The following is an 11,221-nucleotide window of genomic DNA, read 5'->3' as shown; positions in this document are numbered from 1 at the left end:
TTTTGCGGCAACATTATAAAAACGAATGCAAGTCTGTCACACGGAGATGCCAATACTGAGGCTTACACAAAGCTATTTCAGACAGATCTCCATCCAGCACCACAAATCATGGGTTGAGGGGTTTTTTTTCCCCCCCTAATTAAAAAAAAAAAAAAAAAAAGTACAACATCCACCTATTTTATTTTAATCTTTATTATAAACAATTTTGTAGTTTCCAGAATGGGATTACTACATACTAGATAACAAAAACATCCTCAGTTGAATCAGTTTTAGCTTTTACTAGATTAAATCAGAACCAGCAAGACAAGTCTTTTTTTAAGGATTTAGTCTATTGCAAGAAAAAAAAAAAAAAACAGCTTTACAAACATGAAATAGAATTAAAGATACGCATTTGATCATATATACATAAGCAGCTGATGACACTCTGGACAGAAACATACAAGGAGCTTCTTTGCACATAAATAGATTTTTTTTAAAAGTATATTTCATGTGTATACAAAATTATTTTGCTTTCTAATCTGAGCAAAGTTCTTGGAGACATAAACAAGGATTTCTGAAAGACAAAATCCCACATATTGCTTAGGATGTGGACTGTCATGCACACAAGGATGTAGTAATACAATTTACACAGCATTCCTATACAACACTTGAGCTTCTTATATACATACTTACAAGATACTTTTGTACATGAGATGCCACCTTTGCAATTGAAATAGCATCTCCCCTGAAAGGCTGCGTTAGTTCCAGTGTTTGTATAAAAGGTAAAACAAGTTTCATAAGGCAGCACCACTTGACTTGCCGAGTCAAGGATCCACTGAGCTGCAGCTACAGCAAAGGCAGTGGGTAATTGCACTGGCCTCTGTTTACACAGTCTCAGCAGGGAAGGTTAAGATGTGACCCTCGGAGTCTACACATTACCTCTATAAAATGTGACTGTGGCAAGAACAATCAATTTTAACAAATCCATGGCTAAAGCCACAGACTTTTGCTCTTCAGCATTTCTTCAAGCTACTTAAGCTAAGTGTCCAGTTCTGTCTTTGGGGGAAAGGAGTTTGGCTTTTACATGACCTTTTCAGTACAGTTAAGTTATTTATCAATTGTGGGGCTGGGTTCAGCACACACACGACCTGTGAAACTCTTCTTTAATGCAGGTAGAAGGGGTGCACAATGCAGCCATGACAAAAGACCCTGCTAAGCTTCTCCTGGAGTGGGGAACGCTCAGCACCTGTGAGAATCAGGTTCCAAGCCTGCTGTGAGATTAGGTCAGGCTTCCACTTTGTTTTAGGCACAACAGTGTCAAAAGAAGGGCTGGAGTTTTGCTTCTTGTTTCTCTAAATCATACTTTGTCCAACTAGAAAATGGTACCTGGAGAACATAGATCGCGCAAGCGATGCCTCCAAGACCCAGCACAGTGTCTAGACAAATGCCACCCAGACGTCAGCAATGCCAAACACACATACTGCTAGCTGCATCCATGGGCTACACACACCCATACTCATACCAAACAGTCTGCTGATCCCCTTGGGGATCCGGAGACCCAAGAGCACTGCTGGAGCTGCTTCCTCTCATGGGCTCCTCCATAGCCCCAGTGCTGCCTTCTGGCAGCTTGGCCTGGCACTTGGTAAGCAGGGCATCACCCTGGCCTTGCCCTAGGGAACTATTTCCCTCAGTGCTGCTGGCAACAGCTCTGGCAGGGACCACTGTGGCCACCTCCCCGGTACGAGTGGCTGGCTTGGGTTTGACTTTAGAGGGAGTGTGAGATGCGGGTGAGTAGTGTTGCCCGGGGTTCATACGCTCCTGCTGCTGCATGTTCAGATTGCTGGTGGATGCAGTGGGTGAGACAGAGAACTGATGGAAGGAGTGAGGCCTCTCATCTTTTGGTGAGGCCAGGGAAAGGCGCCTTGCATCAAGCTGCCGACAGCGGGAATCGACACCTTGCAAGGAACCTGCCACCTTTGCAGACTGTGGCCTCTCTCTTACGGTCACCTGGGAGCTCACTGGCACAGAAGCCCTAGCGGTCTGGCTGACAGTGTCCTTGCCCCCACGTAGGTCTGCTGCTGACTTCTGAGGGCTCTCCTGCCTGTAGGTCTCCGGGCCAGTGGCTCTGAGGAGGTCTGCAGAAGCTAAGCTAAATGCCCGGCTCAGTGACGTACTCCTCCTGCTCGCGGTTCCAGGCTGCTGAGGCTGTGCCATCTGACGCATCCCGCCAGCAGGCTGGTGCTGTGGCGTGTGAGAAAGCTTAAGGGAGCCCTGGGAGTTTGCTGGAGGCTCTGGTTCGACTGGTCTGAGGTTTGGCTTCATGTAATTTCCAGGCTTAGCTGTTCTTCCTTCTTCATTGGCGATGGTCATTTTTACATTTGGAGCAACAAGACTAGTGGGCATCTTAGCAGCCTCCTTTCTGGATGGCTGAATCAGCAGGTTCCCAGTAGCTGAAGGCTCATTTGCTTTCCTAAAATAATCGCTGAGCAAGTCATCTCTGTTACTGGAGGTGTCCTAGTGTGAGAAAACATGCACATATGCCACATTAATAACATTTTTTGTTTGAAGAATCATGCAGGGGTTTGTGTTCAGATAATCTTCCTTCCCACTTAATTCGACCCAAATACAACAATATATTTTATATTTAAAGTGGGGGACAGAAGATATACATGTTTACAACGGATATAAATCCAAATCAAGGAGTAACATGCTCATCATCATTAGATCATGACAGCCTTGTTTGCCAGGTTAATTGTCTTAAATTTAAAAAGTTTCACCTCACTTGTAACCTGGGCAGCAGGTCTTTTGCTTCTTTTCACATCAGTATCATATTAATGACAGCCATCAGTATCAGCAGATATCAATGATGGTTCTGTCATCTTCCAGAGAACAGTTCACCTGGATAACACTCTTAACTTCAGGAATATAATAGGAGGGAATACCCTGGGGAGATGTGCTAGCATTACAGAAAGTTTCACTGCTTCTTCACTGATTCCCCTCACCTCTCCCAGTCAATATACTAAATATGTTAAAAGCTACATGTACAATATAACAGAACGTACAAAAAAATCATTACAAAAATGGAGAAATTATTGCTTGCCCCCAATTAACTTGCAAGTTTCAAGTCAGACGATTAACCTGGCAGTAAAAGAAAATATACAATGACTATTTCATGGTGATGGTCCATGCAATCGAAAAATGATGATGTTTGATCATTGGACTATTAGTATGAGGCATGCTCAGAATAGTTAAAGGACATGCTGTCTTCACAAAAAACAGGCTGAAACAAGCTCATATAATCTATTACTGTACTCTTCTCTAAGAGTATATTAAAGCTTAATATATTCATTTCACTAGTGTTCCAGATGTTTCTTCCAGTCACAAAACTCGTTTGCAAGAAGCGAACAACATCAACAGTAATAGTGCAGCAGGAAGATTTCTATGTTCAACCAAATGTTAAAATGTTAGGGTTATTTTTAACTTCACTTTAAACTTCCGTTATACACGTTAACATTACAGAATGACTAGTCCTCCAAGAAACGCATGTTTATGAACAAGCACTGCAAATACTTTATGAGCAATTAATGCAAGTGATCTAGCAGCCTTTAAAATAACAGCTAAGAGCTACAGTATGCTTCTATAGGTATTAATATGCTAGCAAAAGCTGTGGTAAGTTGGGAGCTGATGCCTTCGTAGCAAGAACAACGGATACCCTGGGGATATACAGTGAAGTAGATCTCCTATTTCCCCTGCCTGTTCTGTGCCTCATGCTGTCGGGACATGAATGACTGAGGACCGATTCGAGTGACTGCGAAGGTTCCTGATGGAGGGAAGGACATAGGGAGTAGCAAGAGGGATACAGTGCATCAGCTTCTAACAGAAATTGGTGCAATGAAATCATTTCACTTTCATTTAAACTGCGCCGACGCTGAAAAGGAACAAGGATGACAGAAAGAATGAAAATGGAGGCATGGTCAGGTAGTTACAGACAAAAAAATTAATCAAATTTTAAACATCGCTAAAAGCTAAGAATTGTATTTAGAATAATGAGGGAATAGGAGGTATATCTAAATATTGCTCTGAAAATTCAATAACCAGAATTTACTGATGCCATAAAATGGTACAGCTCTGTTGATTTCAACACTGTTACCAAGGCATTCATGAAACAGAAACACCTGTTCACTTACACTATCAGCGAATTGTTCTTAAGGTATTAACATGCTCAATACTGCACCTTTACTGTACAGCATGTCTGAGTACTACAGACAAATGCCATCTAGAAAACAAACATTTCATTTTTGACAAAGCACTTCAGTGTGCAGCATATTCTTGCAGTCACTGAACCAAGATAACAGTGCCAGTCAGCACACAAACACATACAAACAGCATAGTGAAAGCATCAAGAACTTCCTTCGGCAAGAAAAATATTCTCTCTCAAATGCACTGATGGTATTTTCAGATTAGGAGATGGTTTTAACAACTGCGTATTTTACACTTCAGTTGAAAACTACTGTTAAGTTTTCGTTTCTATTTACAGATTCAGCAGCTGAAAGTTACACAGAAAACTTACCAGTTCACAAATAAAAATACCTGCAGCTGGGAACTGACAATATAATACAAACCCTTGACCACAAGTGTTTGATATTATACAGCCCCAGCAGTCCAATACATAGTACTGGCAGTGAATTATCCGCCTGACTCGCCATAGCTGATACACCAAAATAAATTAGCAGGGTGCTGTATGAAAGTTACTCTTGCCTTAGTTGTTGGAAATGTTTGATGAATTTTGCAAGATCCCACATATATGAACACCGATCTTCTTGTCTTTCCCTGTTTCCCTATGCCCTCATCCCCCTGAATCAGCTTTGAACAGTTTTTTTGACATCTGAGATGGACTGTCTTGCTCTATTTACTTACACTTGGTGGGGACAGCCTGTTGCTCTCTTCCAAGAACTCTTCCAAAGTTACCATCTCACTGCCAGGTGAGGCAGACCGTTGCCTGCCTGCATAAGGCTGGGACGGATTACTCTTCTGAGGTATATCGTAAGAGATCAAACCATTCCTGTGGCAGGAGGACTCATGCCTGCTGCTGGGGCTTAAGACGGCAGAAGCAGAGTGAAAGGAATAGGTGTCTCGGAGCAAGGCTGGTGCCTCTCTGCTTGGCACCATATCTTCACTGCTGAGGCTCTCAGTTCTACCATGGATATGATCTAAGGAACCTGAGGAGAAGCATAAATATCATTAAAGACACTGTTCTTCCCTAATTTCAGTAGATTTCTCACTGAGGTATGGACTTCATCATCCAGGGCCACTTCCACACAGAGTAGGCGGCATTTCTGACCTTACTTTCTTCTCCCACAGACCTCAAGGCAGTCAGAGCTTTGAAAAATCAGGACTAGTAAATGTCTTACAGTACATACTTTGAGCCCTTGTGTTAAACAAGCACAACTACTTATCCAAAGAATAGGAATAACACAGATAGTAAGGGGGCCTCTTTACTACCTCTGTACCACTAGAATATCTCCTAGTCTTGACTGTGTGTGATCTGAGAGCCAAAACCTGCCAGTGGAAAAGCAGAAAGTGGATTTTTCCAGTGCCAGGTCTCCCAGCGTCCTTCAAAGATGCACAATTTCAGCAAAAGCAAATGTCTACAGCACACTGATCCTGTACACAAGCTGTGTACAGAGTAAGAACAGAAGAGACCTGTTGTTGCAAAAGGAGTGTTAGAGTGGCCTGATACTTCCCACAATATGATGCCAGTCAGACTGAAGCAAAACTAGACTGCCTGCCTTAAAAGCCACCCCTTGGCTAGAATCAATCTTAGAAAAATACTTGCTGCCAGCAGTTTTGATTCCCAAGACAGCCATGTCCAGATTGCATAATCATTACAATTTCAAAACAACAGTCTTCAAATTTAATTGGAAAGAAAACAGCATTTTGCAAACAGTTTAATGGAATTTCACTTCCTGTTTGTCAGAACTCAGCTGTAAAAGCTTTACCTTTCAAATTGAGAGGTGAACTACTGCTGGAAGCGTTTCTACTGCTCTCTAAACTGTTTGGCCTGGACACTGAAAAACACAAAACAAGCATTGAACAAACAGATCTTAAGTTCCTCTGATTCTCTAAAAAACTTGGCTACAGCCTGCCTTCTGAAAATAGGACCTGTGCAACTAAGTCACTTTGAAAACATTAACAATGTAATGTACACAGGATGCCAAAGTCTGGACAGAGTAGGAACCATTTTCATTTTTCAAGTCTAGTTGTTCAGGATCCATCTTGTTTTTCTCACTTATTTTTTGCACAAAGAAATAGGTTCTGGGTTTTGCCTTTACAACAACTATAAACAAAGTAATGTAAACAGTGAGTAAGTTCAACAGTAAGTTGCCCTCTCTTTCTCAGTTTCTTTGGAAGGAGCTGGTAACCAGCCTGCAAATTGAGTCTTCCACAAATCTCTAAACAGTGCTCCTCCTGCACCAGTGTTGTGTGCATCCACCCCCCCCCCCGCACCCCCCAAGATTTTTTTACAGCTGATTCACTCCGTTAAAGAAGGAATTTAACATTGTCCAGAAGAAATCAGCAACAAATCTGTAGGACATGCATTAAGGGTCTGTTGCTGGGGTGAGGCAAGTCATCGCAATGTCTGCATTGTTTCTGAAAATCTATTTTGAAAAAACGTCCATTAAAAGCTTCTCAATAGAAAAATAGAAGTACTAAGATCCATATTCCCAAAGTGATGTTCATTACTACATCTCATTCTATCACGTTAATTTAACGAAAATGCACCAGGACAGTTCACGTGGATGCAATCTAACTCGTCTTAATGTAGAGGTTTAGAGCATTCGTACATGCTACAAGCTTACCGTGCTGTCTGGTGCTTGCAAACTCCACCTCAGGGGACTGTTCACATAGATTATCTTCTGAATTATAGCCTAAAAAGAACACAAAACTTAAAAGGCAATATTAAACACAGGAAGGTTAATCCTTCAGGTCAGTCTCTAATGCATTCTAGCAGTGTAGAAGACCGAGGTGATAAAGAGGGTTTTAGAGAGGCAACACTGGAAGAGCAGTCATCTTCTAACCACAGCTGCGAGCCACTGGGCAGGGACCCACAGGAGAACTGACATCCAAATGTGGTCTGTCAAATTGATAACATTACAAGGGTAAGGAAACCCTCCATCTGATCAATTAAACCATTAAGCAGATAAAGTAGGAGTGAAAATACTAGTGCTCTGGTTTTGTACTTGATTGCCACTAGAAGCCACGCTTCGCCCAAGCAGGAACTATAGAGTAGCCTGCCTTGTACCAACAGCTGGTGTATCAAACGCACCGCACACCTTTTGGTCTGCTCTGGAGCCTGGAGATGGGGGTGGAAGTGTGCAGATGAATAGCTGAGGTCGAGTAAGTCCTGGGACCCAGCTCCACACAGCAGTGTTTTGTTGCAGAGTCTGCTGAGATTTCAACATTATCATTGCTGCCTCCGTGATAGGAATTCTTCTTTTGCTTTAGGTCCATTAGCACTGAGGGGGAGAGGGGTAAATAAATATGAGTCAATGAAAAATTGCCTTAGGAGATTTGTATTTATCTGCTCATACAAACATGACAAGCAGGCACAAATAAACTGCACAACAGAGGCGCAAGTTTTGCAAGCTTTTCCATGAACAGTTCGGTATTGGATAGGAAATTTCTGCCACCAGTTTTTCAATCGTGTGCTCTCTGAAAAGTGTGGGAGTGACAAGGCCTGCTTAGTGCCAGTGGGAGGGTTGATATTATACATGCAACAATTACCATGAAAGGAGGAAGAAAAGGAGCAAAGACATGAATGCAGAAAAGATAAGTGAGGTGTGAAATTCCCATAACATTATTCCTTGCAGGTACATTTTAGAAGCACTTACTTCGGTAATAAAATAGGATAAGGAAATAGTGACAGAAGTCACGCTCTTATTCAAAGAGAAATAATGCTGATTTGGAAATTATCTAGCACGAGCCGCACACTAAGCTAATTGCTTTCAGGTTTAGATCTTTGCTGTGGTAAGAGCTCAGTCTCTACAAGGCTAAAACTCTGCTGCTTTTACAATGCTCTGGTGCAATGATTTTTAAGCGGAATTCCTGGCATCTTAGCATGGTAACAACAAAAACTACCTGCTAGAACATTATTTAGATTCAGAAGGCTGAAGACATCTTTCCTAGTGATGAGGTGGTTTAATTCATTTTTTGTAATGTGAATGTAATGCTTTAAGGCACACATAAAATAGGAGAAAATTTAAAGAATTTATTATAGGAAACACCCTTAATGAGATGCAAGATTCTAGTTTTCTATATATTTCTATGGAGTACTTGCTTAACTAATAGTAACTAAATGCTGAAAACACAGTGGAATGCAGTGGTCAAAATAAACAACTCGCAGAGACAACGGACAGACAGTTAGTTCAAAGCACAGAGCAGCAGCAAAGCTGTATTAGAGAAATGGGCCGAGTTACTGTCATCTTGGGTGACTCCTGGAAGCTGACTTCAGAAGCAGTGTTTTCTCCCACTGTTTGCCTGGGGTCCATAGAACATGGCTGGCACCTTTCCCCAGGACTGAAGTTTATTGCATGCCTGTAGGGGCAATTACTGGCTGTAGCTTGCCATGCAAACCTGTATTTCTAATTGCCTTTGTAGATGCACTTAACACCTGCCATAAATGCCAGAATTATTAATTGCCCTGGAGACGTTCTCTACAAATCCCCAAATGGGCAGCAACAGGCTGCTGTGCCAGTGTCCTTGGTCGTGCCACAGAGGAACCACTTCTCAGAGCAAGAAGGGAGACAAGATCTTTTGGCCTCTCTGCTGAGCTCCCCGTAGCGCATTGTCTGCGGTGCATACGTTTCTCTAACACAGAGTGGGGACTGGACTCACACATTCATTTCAGAAGCCACTAGGTCATGACTATCAGGCAATAAGAATTCTGGGCAATGGATCCATGATGAAGGTTAGTCCCAATCTTAAGAGAACAAATCTACTTTCTCCTTCCAAAAAAAAAAATAAAAATCTGTCGAAACTGAAGCAGCAGAAATTGAAACTTTAGCTCAATTAAAGATGCATTTTTTCATAGCTGGAAGTGTAAAACCTTGCTAAACAGCAGGTTTGAATGCAAACGTCAAGAAACTTTGCAGAGAATAATTTTCCCAGTAGCTTCCACTCCATATTCAAAGCTAGGCTATTTAAAAGCAAACAAAGATGTTAAAAAAACCTGCCATTTTTAGCATTTAGTGGCACAGAATATTGGAAAAATCTCCAGGATTTGAGACTGCTTATATATTAGCTTTGTATTTTAGTAGGACTACAACATTGTAGAAAGCATAGCAACAGCAAATCAATTCAACACTTGAACTGGACACGATGCAAGTATGTGATGGCAAGAAAATACTGAAGCGCATAGCAACTTCACTTACTTAAAACATGCACCACAGCCAATATACATACGCAAACTGTACGCCATGAGGTCCCCTAAAAATGTGCTGCATTGAAGAAATGATCCACAGTGTGCAAACTGATTCATCTTCTACAGGAAAACTTAAGTCCATGTTCACTAATCTGTGCTTGTATTTAGAGTACTGTAAGACATGCTGAGTGTTTCTATCAAGGTGTGTGTTCTTTTAAGGCACGTGGGATTTTTTTGTTTTGTTTAAAATATTTGTCAGAAATAAATGAAGGTAAATGTTAAAGAGAAGGTGTCAGAAATCTCCCAATTCCGGGAAAGAAAGAGGTTCATTAGGAGAGGATGGGATGTCGGAAGAAGACCAGAACCGGAGCCGATTAGAGAAAGACTGATGATTCGATGGAGACTTAGGAGACTTTTCTTTATCCTTGATTTTGCTTCTCAAAAAGGCAATCTTTTTGCGCTGCGCAGCTAAATTATCACCACCCAGGTATCCCGAAAAGAAGAAGAAAAAAAAAGTAAAAAACCCTTCGTAAATAAAGCTTCAAGTGTCTTAAAACAGATTAAAGACTACACAACCAGTAAAAACGAAAAAGGCTAAACAAAGACTAACACATATATTTGGAGGACTGATTAACGCATAGTTAATCATAGTTAATCTGACTCAGATTGACAGATGGATTAACGAATATACATAAAATATAAACAAGTCCATTAAGAAATTACTGTTAGATCACCCAAAATGTTTTTACTTAATAAACTAGAATCAAATAGGTGTGCGTGTTACTTTGTGATAATATACTCGAATTTCCTAGATGTCTTCTAGGCTTTAATACTGATGCTCATTGTCTCAACATAGGCATGCTTCACATAATGTCAAACAGAAGGAAGCCCCAGAGACTTATGTTATCTCTGGGACTCCATGAGGGCCTTGTTCTGTGGAAACCCAAGCCCAAATTCCCAAGTTGAACTTTGGATACTTGTTAAACACTTAACATCCTGGAATCACATGGATTATCTGAGACATGCATTTTTATTTTAAGTGAATCAACAACCTCAAAGAATTAGAATGGAGAAAGGGAAATATAAAATCCAATCAAAACAAAAACTTTAGCCAGATAGACACTTGCAGTAGATTATAACAGTTCTATCCTCCCTGCTCCCCTTCTGTTTCCCAAACTCCCCAGTGGGAAGACAGGAATTATTATTTAAGGATTAATTTCAAAACTACTTCTTGAAAAGTGTTCCTGGAGGACAACAATCTATATACAGAAGCTAACAGAAGTGATCTCAATGGAATAAGCAAACCTTGGGATATATATTACCTTTTAAAAAGATCACAGAGTATTTATTTTGAGGAGCTTTCTTTTAAATTTCCCATAATTAGGAGCACCTGATTTACTGTATGAACTAAACAAAGAAATCATTCCATCTTCCTTACATTCGCCTTAGAGTTTTAAAAAAATCATTTCATCATTTTACATTAAGAAATTTAGTTTGATTAGAAGTCAAAACACTGTATCATCTTCCAAAATTAATTACAATAAATGAACATTTTTATGTTATTTCTTTTGCATGTGCGCCATCTCCTGGCTGTGGCTGTAAGACCAGCTATTACTATTTGAAGAATAGTTGCTAATGAACTATAATTTTGTATGGTCCAACTTTAAACTGCTTTGTTGCAAAACCCCAGTAAATGAAGCATTTCCACCAGCTTATTCAGTAACATGCATTACATTCAGGCAAACCAAGAACCAACAAAAGCTGAAGGGATAAGAAGTAGATAAAAGGAACAAACCAAACTAAAACCAAACCAAAACAGCC

General features: G+C 40.7%; 1 protein-coding gene across 1 annotated transcript in view; it reads right to left on the bottom strand.

The window, feature by feature from the left end:
• Window positions 1-474: 474 nt before the first annotated feature.
• The window catches only part of CCDC88C (coiled-coil domain containing 88C), an 89,151-nt gene continuing 78,404 nt past the window's right edge, over window positions 475-11,221 (bottom strand). The window contains 5 exon segments of the mRNA XM_035888724.1: window positions 475-2,493; window positions 4,897-5,198; window positions 5,979-6,047; window positions 6,840-6,908; window positions 7,314-7,496. Of these exon segments, the coding sequence (XP_035744617.1) occupies window positions 1,480-2,493; window positions 4,897-5,198; window positions 5,979-6,047; window positions 6,840-6,908; window positions 7,314-7,496 (1,637 nt within the window). The 3' untranslated portion in view covers window positions 475-1,479.

This window comes from Egretta garzetta, unplaced genomic scaffold, assembly GCF_000687185.1.
Source record: "Egretta garzetta isolate BGI_Z169 unplaced genomic scaffold, ASM68718v1 scaffold361, whole genome shotgun sequence".
NCBI lineage: Eukaryota > Metazoa > Chordata > Aves > Pelecaniformes > Ardeidae > Egretta > Egretta garzetta.
This window is presented reverse-complemented; position numbering and strand designations above follow the sequence as displayed.